Source organism: Thermobia domestica, chromosome 11 (assembly GCF_964235325.1).
Source record: "Thermobia domestica chromosome 11, izTheDome1.hap1.1, whole genome shotgun sequence".
NCBI lineage: Eukaryota > Metazoa > Arthropoda > Insecta > Zygentoma > Lepismatidae > Thermobia > Thermobia domestica.
Window position 1 is genome coordinate 256828358 of NC_137464.1, and position 23929 is coordinate 256852286.

Consider the following 23929-nt stretch of genomic DNA (forward strand, 5'->3'; position numbering starts at 1 on the left):
CGGGTCACGCAACAGCACGGCACGGTCACGGGGAGAGTGATATAGGTAGCACAGTCCTGCGTGTGTGAAATAAACTTTTCTCGAAGTGTGAAGTACTAGGCTACGATTGTAATGCGAGTATGATTTTTATGTAACTGCTTTTATACTAAATTCAAATCAATGCAGTATTATTATCTACGTATTATTATTTTCATAAGGATGCGTTCAAACGTTATATCACTGGAAAAAAGTCCTTTTACACTCCTGTTCCACATAATATTTGGCTAAGAGTGGTAACTGACAAAGATAACTCATTATCTCGGCCTCATTTAGGGCATCTTATTGCTGATGGGAAGTCGCTATTTTGGAATGCTTATCAATATGTATGACAACATGTATCAGAGTATCCTCCAAGATTCCAAGACGTCTAAGTATGGAGTAATAAAAAGGAGCATACCATTAGATGCAAAAATTCGCGAAATTCTTTCAGAACATTTCACATAAGCGACATGTGCCCCTTGCACATGCGGCAGACATTAATCCTGTATTAGTTTCTCAAGTACATTTTATAACATCTGTTGATTACTAGTAGGGAGGAGGAGTACAAAATGACTACCACTTTAGCGTGTTACTTGTGTGTTAATTCAACACCAACCACATTGCCTTCCGAGCATATCAGAAATAATTCGTTACTAGCTGTGAGAATTTGCACTGGTTTTTATTGTTTGGTGCGTTCTTTTTATTCAGTTCATTCTTCTTTTCACTCTGCTCTGTTTATCTCAGGATCTGTTTTGTACGTTATTTTTATATAGTGGTATGTATTCCTGGTTTTACTCCTTTTATCTCCTTTCCGTTTTAATCCTTTTTACCTTGCCACTGAGGAAGAAACCAGCTGAGAGTTCCGAAACGTCAAAATCTTTAAATTTTTCAAGGGAGGAATATTGGTAAGTAGCCAATTTTTTTGTTAATTTACGCAGTATATTTGGCATTGATACCAAACAACGAATAATGTTCTATGTTTTCTGAAATTGGCCACAATAATAGGTTTGTAAACTTGTGAATTGTCTGACAACAGTTACATGAGTAACAGTTCTGTCATCTTCTGTTCTTACGTGCTAAGACATAAGAATAACAGATACGGAAAACAGATGGCAGAACTGCTATCCATTACATGAGTAACAGTTCTGTCATCTTCTGTTCTTACGTGCTAAGACATAAGAATAACAGATACGGAAAACAGATGGCAGAACTGCTATCCATTACATGAGTAACAGTTCTGTCATCTTCTGTTCTTACGTGCTAAGACATAAGAATAACAGATACGGAAAACAGATGGCAGAACTGCTATCCATTACATGAGTAACAGTTCTGTCATCTTCTGTTCTTACGTGCTAAGACATAAGAATAACAGATACGGAAAACAAATGGCAGAACTGTTATCCATGTAACTGTTGTCAGATGATTCACAGGTTTACAACAGTATTATTGTAATCGATTACAGGAAACATAGAATGTTATTCATTACTTGGCATAAATGCCTAATATATTGCGCAAAGCTTTGCTTATACCAAACAATAAAAACCAATGCAAATACTAAAAGCCATAACTAAGTATTTCTGGTATGCTCGGAAGGCGATGTGCTTGGTGCTGAATTAACACACATTTTGTGTTGTTTCAACATCTCTCATCTTTCGCGCAGGAGTTACGAAACTGTTATTTCACGTCATAGAAGTTTTGTTAAGGTGATCCTGATGAGAACATACAAGAACAGAATTATTTTCACAAGAGCGCCTAATCCAACAGCTTCGAAAACTGGTGTTTAGCTTGTTAAAGCTTCCAGTACAACCCAAGGACTGTTTTGTCTCTAGATGACTTTTACCTGTGTCTTGCACCATCATGATGGATTGATTTTTAGCAAATTGAAGGATGTAACAGGCTCCAGTTAGTTACTTAGATTGGAGTTTAGCTTCCCTTTCAGAAGCGAGACTATATGAGACGTAGAACTGCAACTTAACATGGAATCCGAACCATATGACCTTTTGCTGGGAACCGAACCCGGGTTTCCCACGCCGAAGACGTGTACGCTATCCACATAGCCACAAAGAGGCTTCAGTTCACACGTATACGTCATAATAGCATCAATATTCCTAGCACTTCCGGCGGAGAAAAGATGCTACTATGCCGCAATACGATGCACTCTTGTTTTATACAAACGTGATAATCCTTTGTATTCAATGATGTGATTACTGTTTTTACTGTGTTATCTTGGTTGTTTGTTATTGAGTGGCAAAATTCTTGAGGAAATTATGGTACACTTTATATTTCTGATAACTTAAATATTATGTGGTTCTTTTGTTTTTTTCATTCTGTTTTAAGTATTCTGTCCCACACTGATACAAAATTTTGTGCCCTCTAATGAAGAACCACGAAAATATTTGAAGTCGAAAAAATTACATGTTACTATTTGGAAAGATGACTGTAAGAGGAATTTCTCCTACAGAGTTCCCACTTTTATGGTGAGCAAGAATTCCTTGACTTTTCCAGGTTTTCGAGGTCATAATTTACAAATTTCCAGATCTACATATAATATAAAAAAGCAGCTATATTTTTCTCGAGCAGAGTGTTCCTCATCTACTATTGTATACATTTATATATAGTATGTGTGTATGTGTGTGTAGATAGAGAATTTTTCCCCAATACACTAACTTATTTTATAAAATATCCACTACCAAATAGCCATGTAAGACAAAAAGAGAAACAGGCTCTGAGAAGCAAAAATCCATACTTAGAATTTTCAGTTTTTTTAAAAAAAATCAAATTCCCTTGCTTTTCCAGAACTTTCTCTTAACCAGTAAGCTAAATTACCTCATTTTTTCAGGCTTTCCAGATTTTCCATGTCGGTGGGAACCCTGTCCTATTATACGTTACAAACTCATAAATTAGTGAAAAAAACACACTTAACACTAAGCTATTGTTTTTTAACCAAACGTAAAAGTCACAGTATACTTTATTATTATTATTTATCATGTGAATGTAGAGCTTCCTGACAGAATAAGTACGAAACACAAATAATAATAATAATATAAAAACTGGTAAACATGTAAAATCCTAAAAAGAGATGAAGGGTACATGGAAAAAACACGCCAAGTCACATTTCATAAACTTTTCACGAGAGCGGTTTTAAAGCATGAACAAAGCGGGTTCTTCCTTATATGGGATTTCTTCAATTGTTTAGAAAATGAGATCAAGCTGTTACTTTAGCAGTATTGTTACACTATTGGTAAGATGCCGTCTTTAGCTGCATGAAGAGACAAATAAATCATGTAATTTGGACTTAGCGTGTTTTTTCCTTGTACTCTTCAAATGGTATGTAAAAAAAAATTATAATTTTAGCAAAATTCCTGCTGACAGTCCATTTTTACTCTTGAATGAACTTTACTGAATACCCCAAATAGTCGCCCAAACAGATTCTCTCTTATTACGAAACTTACAAATGTTATGCAGTATTTTAATTTATCAAATGCTCTTTAAGATACAAACAACATCCTGTAGGTTAGAGTAGGTATGGAATAATATAAACGTGATGACAAAAAAAATCACTTAACACTTTTGGAATTTATGGTATATATATATATATATATATATATATATATATATATATATATATATATATATATATATATATATATATATATACCATACGTACGTATTGTTTTAAACGCTCATTTAACACCTATTACTGCTAACTAACTAACTAACTAACTCTATGGCCTATAGAACCCGAAAGTTCAATGGCGCTTTCACAAAAGCTCTCCACTGACTTCTATCCTTAGGCAACTGGAGCCAGTTTTTACTTTGTATTCCTATATCTGCGAGATCCATCTTAATATTGTCCTCCCATCTGTGCCTAGGTCTTCTTAATGGTCGTTTTCCGATTGGTCTTCCAGTTAAGACTTTGAGAGCGTTCCTACCTTCTTCCATTCTGGTTCTTACATGACCTGCCCACCTGAGCCTCCTAGATTTGATGACCCTAGCAATGTTTGGTAAACCGTATAAATTATGTAGTTCCTCGTTATGAACCTATAACTGCTGGATTTTTTTTTTTTAATTGTTCAGTCGTACATGCATTACGAAACAGTTTGTTTTGAGGAGCTCGTCAAGATGGTGGGGGTCATAACGTCATCTATTTGGTCTTCAAGAGGCTTATTTTTGTTCTCTCGCAAATACCGTCTAGTAAGGTTTATGCGATCCAAGAACACACACACACATATATATATGTCGTCGACATAACCATCAGAGTGCACGTGTTATGGCTTCTTTCCTCCTTCATTTCTACCTTCCCCCTCTACAATTTCCTTATCATTGTTTGAGTTAAAAGGCATTGGTCTTCAGTTTAAAATCCACTCTATATGATACAGACATATGAATGGTACCGTTTGGAACCTACGGACATGCGAATGGTGCCATTTGGAAGGTTGCTTTATTCTAAAGAGAATGAGGTACGAACCAAAATCCTAGAATAAGTAGTGGCAGTAGCTGCTTGACTGAAAATCTAAAATTTACCTTAAAAATCCCAAAAGAGTTAACCCTGTTCTACTCCGCTGGTGTATTAGTTCCACTACTCAAGTTTCATTTTATTAATTTGCCACACATAAGTGCAATATAACATTAAACTGCTTAAGTAGTGCATGATCCCATAAATTGTAAGTTATTTCTATATTTGTAGTACGTATATTTACCTGTTCTCTGTCGTTACTGTAGAACACGTAACAAGTGAAATTCGTGGCAAGATTGCAGCTTGTTTCCCTGCAAAAGAACAAAACGTACACTTAAGCTTACTACACAGAATTCAACGGCTTTACTTCTTATTTGCACTTTATTTACATATCGATGAGTCATTGCTAAGACCCAGATTTGTATGTAAAAACATATTTTTTTTCCCAAACACGTACAAGCCTAAAATAAAGTTTATTGTTCCAATTAAGAGTCTGCAAGTGTAAATTACAAATTTTATTTCACATAAAAATACATATTTTCTGAAAAAAGTTATGTAAATAAATATTTTGGACATTTTTGTAATAAATGCATATTTTTAATAATTTTTTGTTATTTTTTATCTAAATTTCATAAAAAATTGTTTTTTCTTTCTTTCGAAAGAAATTAACATCGAAAAAATAGGCTACATACATCTATCCGTCATATTTGCAGGCAATTTCCCACCTGCAGAAACAGCGTCGTCATAAATTCTGCTTATCAGTACTGGGATAACTTGTGCCAAACAAAGAGCTTCTAAAGGAGCGCTTTGTCTTTGAAGCCAAAACTGAGGGGAGGACGAGTGACCGTAGGTGATAGGGAGGTAATCGTAGGCTACTAAACAAGGAGAAGGGTTTCGTTGAAGTGCTCTATCATTGTCTTTACCAACAAGTGATTTGTTAGTCGTGATGATGCTAGGGCTTCCAGTCCAGCTTCAAAATCCTACCCTAATTGTCGCACTTTTGCCAAAAGCTTTTTGCAGCCAAACGTCTTTTTCCTTCGTAACATTATCACGTTTCAGTCTAGATATTTGACGCCAGTATCTTATATACAGAACCAAGTTGTGAGACTCTTGTTAATTGTCACTGTCATATAGTGGTGAAGTACATATTTTTGGATATGTGAATTAACGATGCTCAAAGTGAAATCCAGTGTGCGTGAACGTTTAGAAAACTACGTACTTAAATTTAAAAACATTTTTACCACCGACGGTACAATCTTATTTTGTCAACCGTGTTCGAAATGTGTAAGATCAACGTTCCAGGTACTGGAATACTTGTCAGGTAGTAAACATTGCTGCTGCATCACATGTTTCATTGCGATAAACTCATCAGAAAACCTACTGCACCCTCATCTTCCAGTGTCACAACAAATACACAGTGCTATTTAGATTTATGTAAAGCGTTCGTTTCTGGAACATACCCCAGTATAAGGTAAACAATTTACAATTTTGAACTCCAAAATTATATTACCAAATACACGAACTTAAGTCCTTCAGATGAGTCAGTGCTTCGGAAAAACTATCTACCTAAATGCTATGAAAAAAATTGAAGACCTGAACTGCATAACATCCGCAGTCCAGTCTTTCTCTTCGTATTTTGCGTTTTGTGTTTTTCATGTTAGCATCTATGTCTTAAGGGCTATTCTCTTGCATAATACGTAAATCCAAACCAAAACTTTATATATATATATATATATAGATAGATAGATATAGATAGTTAGATAGATAGAAAAAATACAAAATAATTTCAGCTAATGAGAATAGCATGGCAAGATAATCTTTTTTTTTTTCTTTCTTCTAAAACCACAAAAGTACTCCAGTGTACTATGTTAAAAAAATGGATGAACACTGATGAAACTAGTGATTCTGTTAGTGTTAGAAAATCGGGAAATGTTATAGTAGGTGTACTGAAAAATGTTAAAATAATTTCCAAACAACATTTCTTGCTAGCCTCTAGAGAACTTTCAGTTATGAATCACGTGACAATTGCCAGGCTGTTCAATGAATATTTGCACATTTTGTGGAAGAGTGGTGTGAAATATGACAATGTTTTGCTTTTTCTGACTGATGGTGCTCTTTATGTGAGGAAAGCTGGTGAAGCTCTTTCTGTATGCTACCCTAATATGATTCACATGACTTGTGTCGTACACGCCCTACATCGATTGTGTGAAAAAAAAATCTGAACCCTTTGTCTTAAAGTGGACAAGTTAGTGTCAAATGGAATAAAATCGTGAAATCGCCAACTAGAATTGAACTTCTCAAAGAAACAAATCCGGATCTTTCATTTCCTCCAACACTCGTAATCACTGGGGTACTTGTCTTAATGCAGTACTATATTATACGGAGAATTTTGAAGCATTTCTGTCTGTAGTAATAAAACGAAACCCAGACGATCTTCATCCATTGAAATTGTTCAAAATTTAGTAAGTGACAATGGCTTGAAATGTGACGTGGCTTTCATATCTGCCAACGTCGGTTTCTAGACTCATTCTATAAAGAAACTAGAAACTATGGGAGATTTATTGAGTACTTCGGTTAAAGAAGTACAGTGCGTTCAAATTAAGCTGAATGTTCTTTCTACTTCGAAAACTGAAGTCGTAAGAAAAAAAATTAAAGATTTGTTTGAGAAAAACATTGGCTATAAAACCGTATGTAAAATATCTGAAGTGTTGGAAGGCCAAAACACAAGTGAAGTTGATTGTGTGAATAATCGTGATATGGGTCTCTTCAAATACACGAGGTTAACATGGTGTGATGTAGAATGTTTCTTTTCTCAATATAAGGCATTATTCCGTGACAACAGACATGGCTTTACGATGAACAATTTGGAAAATATGTTAATAATTCACTGAAATGTCTATGGAATTTCGACATCTGATGAATAGGAGCTATTGGTGAGTACCAGTATTCATTTTTCTTATGTTAGGCGTTTCCCCATATTTTTCCTTGTTATTTTTTGTTAATTTTTTTTAATTTTTAGCACATAAAAAAATAAATATTTTACAGTTTTTTAGCACATAAAAATACGGGCCCTAGTTGTTACATTACGACCATCTATTTAATAAGATGTAAGATCTTCTTTCGCCTCAAAACAACAGACACTCAACGACGCATTAAGTAAGTACGATGACACTGAATGTCCTAGGACATCCAGTAAGATAATCACAACAGAAGGTCCTGTATATTTTGGACGGTGGTGATTTGGTTCCGATCACAAATATTCTATTGGGTTTATATTTGGAGAATAAGAAGGCCATGGTTTGAATAAGAAGGCATTGAGCCAATCGGCCATGATTTTCAAACGCTTCTAGCTACTACCTGAATCAATAGATGGAGACCCTGTTCGTTCAGGATTAGGATTAGGAATTAGATTTCTGGGCTTTCGGCATCTATGGCCATGTTAGCTCGTCACGTAATATGGATGCCGCCCTTCGGCGATCACACTACCCGGGGAATCGGAAAAATGAAATGAAATGAAATATTGGAGTTTTACGTCCCACGATTATGCCGGTTAGGCTAAAGGAGACGGTGATAATGAGTAATGAATGAAAAGGTGGACTGAAGAAAGTGGGAGGAAACGGGAGAACCCCGAGAAAACCCACGCACACGGTGTTTGTCCACCACAAAGTTCACTTGGCGGCCGGGGAATCGGAGAAGAAAAGAAGGAGAAGGAAGGAAGCGGTCTGGGAGCATTATATTGCCTGGCGTGAATGAAGAAAAACCAGGAAAATCTCATTCAGGATGGCTGGCCTTTCTCCATCGAGTGTCCCCACCGAGAATCGAACCCGAGACACTTGTTCGTTCATGAGGATGGCCTACGGCACTGCCACTGCAAGACATCACTCGTCTAACAGGTCGGCCACTGGCATCAAAAGAGTTAACTAAAATTTATTACGCTCCTTGAACAAGTCTTCCAAGCTCCTGGCCGTGTGGTATGACGCATTTTTCTGTTGGTAATGGCCAGCCACCACTCATAAGAAACATAGTTCGACATGAACACATGCACTTGCGCTGTCACGACGTTTAAATACTCGAATAATGTACCTTCGCGTATCCATTACATCGCCTATGGTATTACAGTGTCTTCGCGTGTTTCAACAGTACATTTACGTACCATAGCTGCCGATTACACGTTCGCCATTTGTGACACTCTGGGAATATGGATTCGTCAAATTAAACGACGTGATCCCACTCGTTCATAATCCACTGGCGATAATCCTTGTTCATTTTATTCCCTGTCGTCGATCTAGTGCTATTTCGCATTGTCACCCAATTCGGTCTAGAGCTACACAACACAGGCTCATGTGCAGAAGAGCTCGGTGAACTAAGTGCTCGGAAACACTGCCCTGATCATACTACCTGTTGTAGCAGCAGAGGATTTGACTATGGACCTGAGGTCACTATGCACAACGCACTATTATTTCCGCTTGCCTCTGGTATCAAAGTAACGCTGCATCATCGATACGTGCTTGCCGAGAAGATATGGGAGTAGCTCAATTGGCGCGCGTTTCAGAGACACCAGCTTTAAAGTGTCGTGCCATCCGAATTTGTCTTTTATCAAACATTGATAAATCGACACCTTTTCTAATTTCGACACCACATTTGCTAGGAACGGGAGGCCTCTGCTAGGGCTACGTATAAACGCTTTATGATTTTGACATATGTGCTTGTTTCTCTCAGGTGAGGCGGTCATAATGTAACGGTTTATAAGTGTAAATCATAATAACTGAAACAGACATAGTAATCTCTCTTTACAATAAAGTCACCTAAATTGAATTTGAATTATAAGATGGCACCTGTTGTCATGTTTCACTGTCAGCAAATTAAAGTTTTTATTAATTTTTATTTTTTTACTTGCTTGTGTTTTGAATAATACGGTGTGGTTTACTGATAAGCAGCAAACTTCAATTTCTTCTGAAAATACCCTGTGAAAGAGCTTCGAAAGAAGTCTGAAAACATCAACAATCATATAATTCAACAAGGATTTTCATCTGAGTTTGATATAAACTATTATCCTCTGAGCCCTATTACATACAAACTTTATTTAGTTAGTGTATGAGGTTGGTTCATTTTATGAGGCAAACTGGAAGAGAACTGTTTAAAAAATGATTGGTTTAACGGTTTTAAAACGAGGACTGACTCACGATGGGAAATTCTTATGACGTTCAGCTATACTTTCTGTTGTTCATTGTACAGGTACGACAAAGTTTTAAATATGAAAATATGGACAGAATTTACCAGGCTTGACTTGTAGGTTTACTTTGTCAACTTTACAAAAGTAAATACACTAATATTTCAAGCAAGTGCTCTGCCGATTGTCAGGCCAAAAGCATAAAATACAAAACAAGTAAAAATCTCATTTCTAAGTATATGTATATGGCTACAGAAAAAAAAAAAAAAAACTGCCAAAACTTCATACAGAATATAAATTAAGGAAGCTCTGCATGATATCTCGTCTGACATGATGTGGATGAATGAAGTGAATGAAAAATAAATAAATAAATAAAAATAAATAAAATAAAAAAATAAAAATAAAAAATAAATAAAAAAATGTTTCTTTAAAAGAAAGGTGATCGACATCTGATGTTTTATTTCGTTTGTGTTTGGAAAGCTGATAAGTCTACAATCTGTCTCTCCAGTTTGCTACATTTCTTTTCTCTCTTTTTACCCCCTCACAAGACGAGGAGCAGCTTGATGTGTGGTATGACATCTAATTCTTTTCAACCATATCCTTAGTACTATTTTCATTTATTTATATAACACAAATTTTGAGCACACTTATACAGGAACACATGAAAAACAAACAAAAAATAATACCATAAACACAAGCACATATACACATGAATTATCCGCCCTGTATTATTCAGCGATACACCAGTTGTCTAAAATATGAACACATCGCTTGTAAACGTTACGAGCAGGTTCGAAAAATCCCGAGCGTCAGGTCGTCATGGCAACTGGAACTACAAGTCTAGCACCATGCTTTTTTTGACGTTATTACTCCCAAATTATATGTCAATAGCACTGATTATGAGCTTGGATGGATTGAAAACAAATTATAATAAAACTCATTATACAATTCAGTTTTGAACTTACCTTGAACCGTAACACGAATAACTCACCATTAGAGGAATTAGATCTATCTACAACTCTGAACAAACACTCATGTCCAAAATGATTGTCGCATATCTATAACTTCTTCTTGTAAGAATATAATTTGATAATGATTTTGCAGGGTGCTTTTAAAACTGATACTATGTGTATAATCGGGAAATGTATATTTGTGGTAAATTTCATAGAAAAAGAATTATAAATACGAAAATTAGAATGAGTAAAACGAAATGTTGCTAAACGGACAAGAATGTTTTATTTTCGTTTCATTGTTCTTATTTACAGCTCTTTGGACTTAAAATTTGCCACATACACGTCTTTGCCGATTATACACATACTAACATTATAAGAAATACCAGGCGAATTCGTTATCAAATTATATTCCTACAACAACATATTTATAGACATGCGACAGTAATTTTGCACATGAGTGTACATAAATCACATACTAATGCTTTTAATCTCCACTTATATTGCATTTAATTGCTATTATCTTCAACGATAGCCTTTTTACATCTGAAACTATAATTTATGGCAAAAAATATGTAGGCCAATGTATCAAATTCAGATTTGTTATTGTGGCCCTTAAGCCAGAAGAAAATTTTCCAAGCCCTAGTTAAAAGCATGATGAACTTACCCAGCAATATAGGCAAAGTGATCTGGATAATCCAGTCGTCTACCGCATGACGAGATCTCCATATACGAATGCCTTAGGTGAACCTGTAATAGACAATAATAGATGTTTAATTTTTCACATTAAATAGATGACGTAACGAAAAATGCACAGTGCATTTGAAGACACATTCAAAACTTCACAAATTTCATTTATATGAAGTTTTAGGAGGCTAATTCTAAAAGTAATGCCTTCAAGGCGATATCTTTATTTGTGTTTGACAAATAGCATCATACAGTTATCAGTAGAAAGCTTGCAATGTCAGCTACAAATAGTAGCATTATTTTTCAACATAGTCCCAATTACGGGCAACACACTTGCGCCAACGTGAAATAAGGTTTTTCATGCCGTCGTCGAAGAACTGTGGTCGTTGCTGGTGACACAATTGCTGAACCGCTGCTTTCACTTCCGCGTCACAACTGTAACGTTGGCCATTACGGTGATCCTTAAGTTTGGGGAAGAGTCAACGCCGGACACAAGATACGGAGTATAGGCAGGATGAGGCAGAATGTCAACACCTTTGTCAGCAAATTGGACAACTCTGATTTTTTTTTCCCCGGAGGAGAGGAAGTGTGGTGGTACTCCATCATGACTCGTGCCCGGCGATGAATGTTTCTGGGCGAACGACTTTCCGCAGTTAGAAGTTCAATGACAGCTCGCTGTTTCAACCGGGCACCACCACTGGATGCCATGGGTTGCTCCATTACTCTAGAACAATGCCATTCTATAGCTTAAACATCAGTGCATTAATGATAAACAGTTCAGAATGTTCGCAGTACTATTGGCCAAGTAGTGGGCTTGGAAGCATTACTTTCTGAATGACCCACGTATAATAATTTCTGGTGGATCAGTAAAGCATAGTACCTATAAAGTCAAAACTCAAAGAGAGATCTAATATTTTCTTAACGCAAACACTCCTCCACCTATACGACTACCAAAATTCTCTACCTACATGACAATACTAAAAAATATTGTCATGTAGAGTATGGAATCAGATAGAGTATAGAATAACTACAATATTTAATAAATAATAATTACAATAGAACTATAAACTTAATATCTTTATGAACTAAAATTTTCATTTCGCCTTTTAGTACAAATTTTGGACATTCACGAAAAATTACAAACAGAATCAGCATGGTTAACAATGTGATTGGCTACACTTCACTTTTCGTTGGTTAGATATCGTCTGTTGAATGTAGTGGACCATGTTAAGAGGATTTCACAGAAGCAACTATTCGCTTTTTCACGAAGCTTTGCAGCACTTGTAAACAATGCAGACGGCAGTGTGCAACATAAATGTTGCCAACTAACAGACTAAAAAGTTTATAGAAAACCTCGAGCTAACAAATTAAGAAACAAATCGAAGAGCGGGAGATTGAAAATGAAATGGCATGGACTTCTGATAGATTACCAAGATGCATTTTCTCTCTCCTGAATCTTTGAAGTAGCATATAAATATAGACACAGAACACTAGGAACCATGGCTGCCCGCAGCGGGGAAGGGGGAAAGGGGACGCTGCCTCTCTGAGTTTTGAAACGTTTCTGGAAGTGCATGTTAAGACATACTAATTTGCTTACTTAAATGTTATAACACTAAATATATTCATATTAAATACTATAGTATCTGGTATTATAGATTATTTACTGTAGTTAATAAGCATACGCGCGTAAATAACTGTTGTTTTACTTGATGTATTATGTACCCTCGTGTATCAAAATATTGTGTATTCGCGACTGAGTTTGTGTGTCGGCCTTTTGTCCCCCCCCTGGTATTTTACCCCCTTGAAAAAGCCCTGCGGACGTCCATGCCTGGATGCCGGAATGAACAATCTCTTAAATTTTCCCTGTAACTACAAATCATGGGTAATCGTGGTTGACCATAAATCTTCGTCCTCTGTATATCAGGCAGTTCGCATTAATGGTTCAAAATATTCAATCTATCACTACTAAATTTTATTTAGCCTGCCCATAGCGTCAAGGGATAACATGGAAGATTAGAATCAGAGCTATTGGATCTTACTATATTCTCTAGTCTCTGTTGTCTTACTATGTTTATTAGCTTGACTAGCAGATCTACTAAAAACATATGCTATTTTACTCCTGTCCATTTCAAGACTGTGTTTCGGATCACTACGTGACTCTCAAGTAGATGCAAGAGAACATGAGAATCAAATAAGTGTTCATTGAAAAAAAAAAGAAAAAAGTTTATTTATTGAATAGATTACAATTTAGTATCCCTTGAAGATTTTTTTCAGATATTTTATTACTCCTGAGAAAGGACAATCATTCTTGCGAATCTTAAATGTTCATTTAACTCTTAACGTACCAAGCCTAACTCGTCAACGTTGTTTACCAAGCTGGGGTCTTCTAGGGATCCCAAGTATTATTTTAATTTCTCAACATAGTATTGCAACTCAAATTATTATTTTTTGGATGTCTAAAAGCATACCTAAGTTAAATGAGCATTGTTGACATCAAATATTACGTTTACTTGAGCAATATTCAGTTTTTCGTACAATTTTATACTTTTGTGTTCGTAAATCTGAAATACAAGTTTAACAATGGAGTTTTTACATTTTCAAGTGTGTTTTTATTTTTTGTATTTTTTTTTTTAAACGAACGCATCGTTGACCTAATTATGTAATAGATAGTATATCCCAAACGGATGCAGGACACACATAAAAATCCAGAATAAATTGATTCTTATAGTTGCAGCAGTATCACCAAAAATCACCCTCTGGGGTCCCTTGAGGACCTCGCTTAGTATATTAAGGGTTAAACCCGATCGTTTTTTTAAATCAATATGCGAATTATAACCAGGGGTAAAAGTGTGGGGGAACGCGGGAGAACGCCATCCCCGACCTCGAAAAAATATGTACGGCGTCCCCCAGTCCCTAAAAAATTAAAATGGGCAAGGATAGGCGGGGGGACGGCGTGACGTCATGCCGCTTGCTACCGTCCCCTACCTTTTCAGATCCAATTTTACCCCTGATTATAACATACAGAATTAACATCAGACGTTACGCTACTTCGAATCGGTGAAATAGCTTTTATCTTTCTTTCTTACTTATCTTTAAAATAATAGGCCTACAACTTTATATATCCAGTGAAAGGCTCTCCAATTATCTGAAGTATAATGCATTTAATATATTAAATAGAAATGTAGTACAAGGGCTCAGTTTTTCTTTTGGTAACATTTGCAGTCCAGTTCTCTGAAACTGACTAAACAGTCTGACTACGATTCTTTAAAAAAGTAGTGAGCAACACTTACAATAAGCCAAGTGATCATTATTCTTCCATAAGAAAATAGTCCCCAAGAAATTCCACTTGTTTAACCTAGGTAGCAATTATTGTATTTTTAAAACACATTAAGAATATTTTAGTTTCAATTAAAAGCACATCTCTATCTGTGGATTGACATCTTACACAAAAATATTAAATTTAACAGGGAAATAGCTACAGCCACTGACAAATACGCAGAGTGCGCGCTATATTTGATGATGGCCATGCAGACAGGAAGGTTACCAGTGAAGGATTACTTGCACGTACAGAAGCAGAAATATTGCGGGAAACAGACGAAGCATTTTCTCCTGCACGAATCACTGAATACTCATGCGCGGAGTGATACAAATTGAGTTACGCGGTTTGTTTTTGAAGGGTGCAAAGGTATGTGAAAAAGCGAGTAGTACTCTTATATACTTGCAAGATAAAAACAAAAACAGGATAATAGTGAATTAGTTAAATGCGCTTAACAAACTTATATCGATATATTATTGTTGGGTGACGTATAGGAGTGTGATGTCCCCAATGTAACTGAGAGTTTGGTTTATCAAAACTCTTTAATGCATTTACCCTGTCCGTGTGTCCGTCCCGTCGTCCGGGAGACAAAAAATCTCAAGAATTATTTGATGGACCACCACCAAATTTAATCAGAACGAAGAGGATCAAAAGGGGTTTATTTAGTTCCATTGCCAAGGGGCTCAAAAGGTAGACGTTGACTAATAGGTGTAATAAGAAGTGCTCGTGAAGCCCTATCTAGAGGTATTGTTATTTTGGTCCTAAAGCCTCAGGATGTTGGTCATAAAAGACAGCAAAGGTAAGGGGGTCATTGGTGATTTAGAAAAACAGAGGTTTTAGGAATAAAATCAGTATACAACCGCATTTAGCACATGTAAGAAGCATGCATAGAGGATAGCGCTAAGCTGAGATGTTGGCATAGGTGATGGGTCGAAGATTTGTTCAAAATTAGATATCTCGAAAGAAAAAGTATGTCTAGTATAGAACCTTTCAAAACGTTGCATATGACATGCAATTTGTTTCAAGGAAACTTCAGGAACAGGGTGAAACTAGTGAGAGATCATTCTTCACCATGTGAAAACTGCTGCTCAAAATTTCCAAATGACATCATTATGTCAGCTTAGGGCTATCCTCTATGGATGCTTCTCCTATATGCTAAATGCGGTTCCGTACTGATGTTATTCCTATATTGATATCATCCTAAAACCCCTCAAGTTTCTCTAAATCATCAATGACCTTTGCTACCCTTTTTGACCAACTTCCTGAGGCTTTAGGGCTTAAATAACAGTACCTCCAGATAGGGCTAGACGAGTACTTCCTATTACACCTATTGGCCAACGTCTACCTTTTGGGGCCTTTGGCAACGGAACTGTGAGTTCGTTTTAGGAGACGATTTTCAAACTGGAAGTGGTAGAAATTAATCTTCTCCGGCTCCTACGTTAATCAATAGGGTAAAAATGGTAATAGATAAAGAGAAGCGATTTTCTGCAATCGATTAAAAGTCCCAAGAATACATTTCATCTCCATCCTTAACTCTACTAAAACCAGAAATGACAGAAATCTACTACAACTTTCGGTATCAATATCGATCTACAGAGCAATAACGATAAGAGATAGTAGAAAGCGGTCTCTTAGAATCGATGTAGTGTTCTAGGAGTGTGTACCATCTTCTAACCCCGTATTCAAACCGAAAGTAGCAAAAATCAATCATTTCCGGTTTTAACATTGATCATCATAGAATGAAAACCTAATAGATAGCGAGAGGCGGTTTTCTGTAATCAACTAAACGTCCAAAAAATATATACAATCTCCAATCTAATCTCTTTACTAATAAGGAACTAGAAGAAATCAACTACTTCCAGTTTTAACGCTGGTGGTCATAGAGTAAAAATAGAAATAAATAGAAAGATGGACGAGGAGTCTTCGGAAAGTAAGGTTACAAAGTCTGCACTGAAACGTGTATACAACCAATACAGCGAACAGATGATACATACATTAAGTTATTTTTGGACATAGTTTCCATATCGGTTGAGGCACTTGTCGTATTGTAGGATGAGTTTGAAGATCTCTCCTGGTAAAAATCCTGTTCTTGCGTGTTCAGCCACGTTGTCACGAAGTGTATTACCTCCTCGTCTGAAGCGAAGCAACTGCCTTCTAGGTGCTCCTTCAAGTGCGGGAACAGATGAATGCCGTAACGTGATACTCCTGTTGTCTTAAATCAGCTCCTTCACGCGAGCTGTGTTCAAATCTGTTGATGCCATGCTCGATCGGCCACTGCACTCCTCGTTGGTGACGTTTTCTCTACCAGCCGCAACCTTTCAACACCATTCTGCGTCATGCTGACGAGACATTACAGCCTCTCCGTAAACCTCTACCAGCTGCCGGTGAATTTCAGCCGCGGTTAAATGTTTCGCCCACAGAAATCGAATAACTGAGCGGACTTTTTCGCGAGACCAGTTTTCCAAATCAGTCGCCATTTTTTACTTACAACAGCGCCGTAGGTGGCGGGCGGCTGAAACTCTGCACAGTTGCCAACTCCATCTATTACAATTACTGCACACTCCTCATTTCTCTGTAACAGACGAAATTCCAGAAATATCGGCCTTGTAACCTTAGTTTCTGATCGTCAATCGATTACAGAAAACTACGAGGAAGTGTTCCAAAACTACATTTCATCCCCATCTTTACTTCTGTACTAAAACCGGGTGTAGTAGATATCCACTACAACTTTCAGTTTCAATAAGGATCCACACTAAGCGAAAACTAGAAGACATAGCACGAATTGATTTAGAGAACCATCTTTTCTATTAATCTCCTATTCAAACGAGAAGAGAGAAAAAACTGACCACTTTCAGTTTCATCAATAAAAGAGGGAAAACGTGTATTCGAAAGTTGCAATAAACTTCAATTTATCCACATGTTAGTAAACACAACACATTTAAAATAAAAACTAGAGAAGCAACACTGTTAATACGAGGGTAAGTCTAAAATTATGCGCACTACAGCTATGACTTTTCTTACATTGATCATAATCTGTCCTCATTTATTTTATTCTTATGCTGTTGCGGTCATGTTATGAAAGTTTGATTCTAATTCCCCCATTTGTCTTCCTTTTGTTGCAGATAGATCATGGCCGCTTCATTAGAAGTCTGCATCAAAGAGGAACAAGGAGCAGTGATCCGGTTTTTGTGGTAATAAGGAGTATCAGAGGCCGCAATCCATTCACAATACGGGAACAGCGTTTTGCAGCAACGCAGTGTCGACGGATGTCTACGCACGAGGAAGTAGCCGGACGAACATTTATGATTTTTTTTCAATTCAACCGTAGACACTCCGTTGCGACAAGATACTGTTCCCGTATTGTGACGAAAGTCTGATGGATTGTGGCCCATGATACACCTTCCGACCACAAAAACCGGATCACTGCTCGTTGTTTCTCTTTGGTGCAACCGCGGTGGCTCAGTGGTAGAGCGTTCACCTCTGGTACTTGGGGTCCCGGGTTCGATCCCAGCCCCCGCCAAGTGAACTTTGTGGTGGACAAAAACCGTATGCGTGTGTGTTCTCGGGGTTCTCCCGTTTCCTCCCACTTTCATCATTCCACCATTTCATTCATTATTCATCATCATAGTCTCCTTTACCCTAACCGGCATAACCGTGGGACGTAAAACTCAAAGATTTCATTTCATTTCTTTGGTGCAAACTTCTAATGAAGCGGCCATGATCTATCTGCAACAAAAGGAAGACAAATGGAGGAATTAGGATCAAACTTTCATAGCATGACCACAACAGCATAACAATAAAATAAACGAGGACAGAGGTCAGTATAAACAATGTAAGAAAAGTTGTAGCTACAGTGCGGATAACTTTTGAGTTACCCTCGTATTTTTAGAGGTTCTATAAGTTAAAAAAAAAAAAAAAAAAGAAAAACAAAAACGTGATTTAAGAAAATCATGCACAGGAAAGAGTGACTAATACTCTGGTATTGTATTTTTTTTTTCTTCCCTTAAATTTGAAAAGTAAGGCTTTATTTTTGGGCCAATATAGTAACTGAGAGGTATACTTACTTTTCCCGTGGCGAGGGAGATTATTTTGACTCCGATGTCTTGAATTTCAAACAAGACGGGCATATTTTGGTTATCCTGACTTAAAACTTTCGCCATAGCTACCTCGATCTCGCCAACATCTCCTACTGAACCGGTTGAGACTTGGCCGACAAATGACACGTGAAATCCAGACCTACAAAGTAAATGAAAGAAAATACAAATTGGATCTTCGTGTAAGCAGATGCTCATTGTGACATTCAGAAAGCATTAAATACACCTATTTTACTACCTTCATTTATTATTTTTTTAAATTCTTTTGTATCCTAAACCGTTGTAAAAGATCACAATATTGTAATAATAGTAATGTATGGAGTTTTTTTTGTGTGTGTGTGTGTAACTACATAGTTAAGGAAGACACATACATAGTAAGTACATAGGTAGCAAATTTTTCTTTCTTTAATACTTTGACAGATATATATATATATATACAAAAATACTGAAAGTGACAAGTGTTTTATTACGAAAATAGATTAATAACTTCGAGAACAAGCGAGATTGTGGTACAAGACATATGATCTAAGTAAAAAGCACCGATTTCAAGAGAGAGAGTGTATGGGTGTTTTGGAAAACAGACTGCTTGGCGTAATAATAGTTAACGTATCGCACGGAATGTTCGAGTCCCCGTTCTGTTGTATACTTTTTCACTCTTTATATATTATTATAAATTAGTATTTACAGAATTATCTTTTCCGCGTTTCTGATATATACATTAATAAAATTAAATTTTGCCTAAATTAACAAGCTGAATTTTAGGTACCGTTACACTATATTATAATGGACAAAATTGCTAAACTGTTACTCTTGAGAAACCGACATAAGACAGAAAAGCTTGAGTTTATAAGCACAACTGAAAATCTTACACTGAGGAAGAGACAAGAGAAGCCTTGAAACACTATCTATTTTAAGAATATAAGGTAACATATTCTTGTCTTTCTGAGTAAGGTTAACTTATGTTCAAAAATGAACATGAAATAAAATCTTTAAGTTTTACGTCCCACGGTTATGCCGGCTAGGCTAAAAGAGACGGTGGTGATGAGAAATGAAGGAAATGGTGGAGTGAAGAAAGTGGGAGGAAACGGGAGAACCCCGAAGAAACCCACGCACACGGTGTTTGTCCACCACAAAGTTCACTTGGCGCGAGCTGAGATCGAACCAAGGAGCCTACGAACCAGAGGTGAACGCTGAGCCATTGCGGCTCCCACCTTATGTTCAAGAAAACTCGAAGTTTCCCAAGGTTATTTGCTCTTTAACGTAAACAATATGAAGATATTACTTATTTGTTCTCCATTTCTCACTGCAATGAAAACATTCTTTCGAAAATTGAGATCTTTTGCTACAATGAAAAATACAGAGAGCAAATAACTTAAGTGTGTATTATATTTTAAAACGAGTTAACCAAATTGTAGACTTAGAAAAATAAAAACTGAAATCAACATTTGAATTTTATCGAAATCTTTATGTTTATTTCACGCACGTGAATTTCTTAAGTCTTGTTTTTCTATATCTGTTTGTTAAATTGTCCAGAGAAGCCAGAAAACAATAGCATTATGTCCACATATCTGAATCATGTTTGTCTCCATTGTATAACTTCCGTGAGGTGATTTTGAGTTTAACGTCGCATCGAGGCTATATGAGACGTGGATCTACTGATTAACGTGGAATCCGAACCATATGAGCTCCCGCCGGGAATTGAACCCGGGACTCCTACGCCAAAGGCGCGTTCGCTAATCGCTTAGCCACGAAGGAGCTCTGTATAATTTCCGTGTTATGTAAAACTAGTATGCAACGAATTGAAACAACCTGTAAAAACTTCCTAATTACTTATGCTGATGAACCTATTGTTCTCAAACTGACACATGTCGAGATTTTGGATTTGAGACACCACACGTAGTACTTTTCCACGTTTCAATAATATCTCTTCCGTGGTATATAAACTGCGGACTTCCTAATTCAGGGTGTCTACTATTTCAGACAAATAAAATTCCCTGATTTTTTCAGGTTTTCCAGACTAAAACAGAAAATTTTCCAGACTATATTTTAGTGATATTACGTAACTATTCTTGAAACACTTGTAGTTTCATATCTGTTCTCTTGGTTGCGACAGCTGTTGTAATAAATATGAACAACGCTTAAATAAGTACCTATTTATTCCTGGGAAGAACAATATTGTTAAATACAATGCATTTTTCATGGCCTCCCATCTCCCCTTATATATATCTTCGAACTTCAATAGGTATAAATCCCTAATTACAGAAGTCTTACATAAAGTAAAAGACATTATTCCATGTTACAGAAACATTACAGAAATATATTCATTACAGAAAAAAAATATAAAAAGAAACAAACGTAATCATAAAAAAAAAAAAGTGTGGCCAGTCAATCATTACATTTTTAATTTATTCATTTTACAACCACAATAATAATAACACAACCGATATTTTCATTTTGTATATATATATATATTCTTACAAGCTTTGTTAAATTAATACTAAAATCTAATTCCTCATGCTTTCTATCTAATTTATTATACGTCTTGCATATTCTATATAAAAACGAGTTTTGTAACATTTCTGGGTATATTATTTGACAATAAAGCTCTTGATCATAAATTGCATTGTCTAACATTAAAACTAATATTTTGAAGAAAATCAATGTCATCCATTATTCCATTTAATGATTTATATAAAAATATCTGATCCAAAATTTTACGTCTTCAGTCAGTGATATACAATTAAACTCTTTAAAAATTCTACATATGGAATTCTTTTATTAAAAGCCCATTCATGATATCTCTTGTAATAAAGATGCCGTAAGAACTTCTTTTGAATATTTTCTAATTGCTTTTGATAGGATTTGAAATTTGGGGACCAAATTATTCATGCATATTTCAATTTACTTCTCATTAAATTATTAAATAATAATTTAATAGAATATGTGTCCATCAAACTTTGCGTGTTTCTAATTATAAAACCCAATGTCCTATATGCTTCTGGTACTGGTACTGCTTCTGGTACTAAAACCCAATGTACTATATTATCTATGTGCCTTCTCAACGACACATTGTGTGCAAACATAACGCCCGAATCTTTACTTTCACATTTTCTGGTTATTTCAAAATTACTAATATAATATTATCATTGTTATTACTTTTACAATTAGTATATGATATATAATAACATTTGTTTTGATTTAATTTTAATGAATTTTCTACACTCCATTGAAATACAGAATCTACATCCATTTGTAATCTTTCTTATTACTGTCAATTGCTACTTCTTTGTACAACTTAAAGTTATCAGCATACAATATACATTTCGAATAGTTAATTTTCATGGGTAAATCATTTATATAAATTAGAAATAAGAGAAGACCCAGATTTAATCACTGTGGAACTCCTGAATTCATATTATAAAAATATGATTGAGTTTGCCTGTAGACTACATACTGTTTTCTTTGGGTAAGGTAAGATGCGATTAACTTTAAAAATGTTATATTCAGCCCAAATATTGATAGCTTTTTCAGCAAAATATTATGATTAATTTTATCGAAAGCCCTACTGAAGTCAAAGTAGATAGTATCTACTCTTTTACATTTATCCATTGCCTCAAATATATCTTGAGTAAAGTTTACTTAGTTAATATCGACCTGTTCTTTAAAAAAACATTACAGAGCTGATTTATACGTATATATAGAGCTCTTTATGTGAGTGAAAATATGAGAATACAATATGAATTCTAATACTTTCGCAGCAGCACAAATAATGGAAACTGATCTATAACTTTCCATTTTTGTATCATCTCCATATTTAAATATAGGGTAACTCTAGATATTTCCCACATATCAGGAAATACCTGTTTCTTTATTATTAAATTATACTGTCTAAAGTACATAAAGGGGTACCTCAAAACTTCCCATATATATTTCAAATACAAAAAGTGTGAATGACGAAACATACATAATAATACACAAAATTACGTATAAATATTTTACATTTCATACCACGTACTTGTGAGATATACACAGTTACATAAATTGGACTATTCAAGTGATTTAATTCTATTAGATATATTATTATTCCAGGACATGAAGATAGGGCTAATACATACACAACAATACACACAGATATATGGATACTAACAAAAATGTCGTTGTGAGATACAAATACGGACAAACATTGTGGATCTTAGTATTCTAAATTATAAAAGCATTCTATGTTTAGTATTTCTATGTAGAATACTAAATACAGTTATTTTTATAACCTAGAACACTAAAATTTACATGAGATCTCCAATTGTAATCACATTACTAGATTTTCTCTTAAGATTTTTCATGTACTCATCAACTTCGATGATTTCTTTTGCTGCCTTCTCATGGATTTTATCCTTCTTTTCCTTCAGTTCTTCCAATTCTGCAGCTATTCTCTTTCTTTCGAACGAACGAATTTTCCTTGTCTCAGTTGTTGTCTGCTTTCTTCTGAGAGCTTCTTTTCATTCGGTATTTGCATTTCTTGCTGCATGAATTAATTGTTTTGAGGTTCGTATTGCCTGAACACTTCCGTGGAACATGACAGCGTCATGTACTATTCTCTGCGAAACTAAAGGACTCTTCGTGTAGATTATCCACAAGAAATTCCTTATTCAATGAGAAACTACGTTCAACAGACACGCTTCCGTGTGGTAACACTAGAATTTTCTTAACGAACGCTGAAAAGTTGTTGCTGGTATTAGTACATGTTGCGAATGTCAAGAATGAAGAACCACAAGTGATCTAAACGATCCTTAGTCACGTCAAAATTCTTGATTCTTGAGATAACTGACTCTTGAGTACAAATTTCACTCTAGAGTCGTTTTACTTCATCAGTAGTAGGGCCAGACAAATGATGATTCTTCACAAGCATTTCCAATGCTACGGTTATTTGTTCCTCCTCAAGTGTCTTGTTTAAAGCTGAATCAGGAGAGAGGTATGCAGCACCATAAGTAAGTCTGTATTTCAATGGCAATTTTTTTCAAAGAACCTTACAAAACCCTGTTAAAATATGCAAACAATCCCTCCGAAAACGAAGGATATCCATTTTCAGATAACTTTTCTGATTTTAATGCAGTACGTGTTGCAAATCCGACATAAATTTGCTTAGCTAACACAGATCCTTATTACTATCTTTTAGGCAAACTTTCATCAGGTTTTCAGAACTTGCTACTTGAATCACAATGAATTTTTTAAACAAATCTA

The 23929-nt window shown here is 35.7% G+C and overlaps 1 protein-coding gene across 2 annotated transcripts in view; it reads right to left on the reverse strand.

Annotated features, from left to right (window-relative positions):
- Nucleotides 1–23929, reverse strand: part of LOC145664964 (uncharacterized) — a 69034-nt gene that overhangs the window by 21700 nt on the left and 23405 nt on the right. For both annotated transcript variants that reach the window (XM_081732115.1, XM_081732116.1), the window contains exons 8-10: nt 18662–18833; nt 11262–11344; nt 4719–4785 (exon numbers count right to left, since the gene is read on the reverse strand). In XM_081732115.1, coding sequence (XP_081588241.1) covers nt 4719–4785; nt 11262–11344; nt 18662–18833 — 322 coding nt within the window. The remainder of the gene's footprint in view (nt 1–4718; nt 4786–11261; nt 11345–18661; nt 18834–23929) is intronic.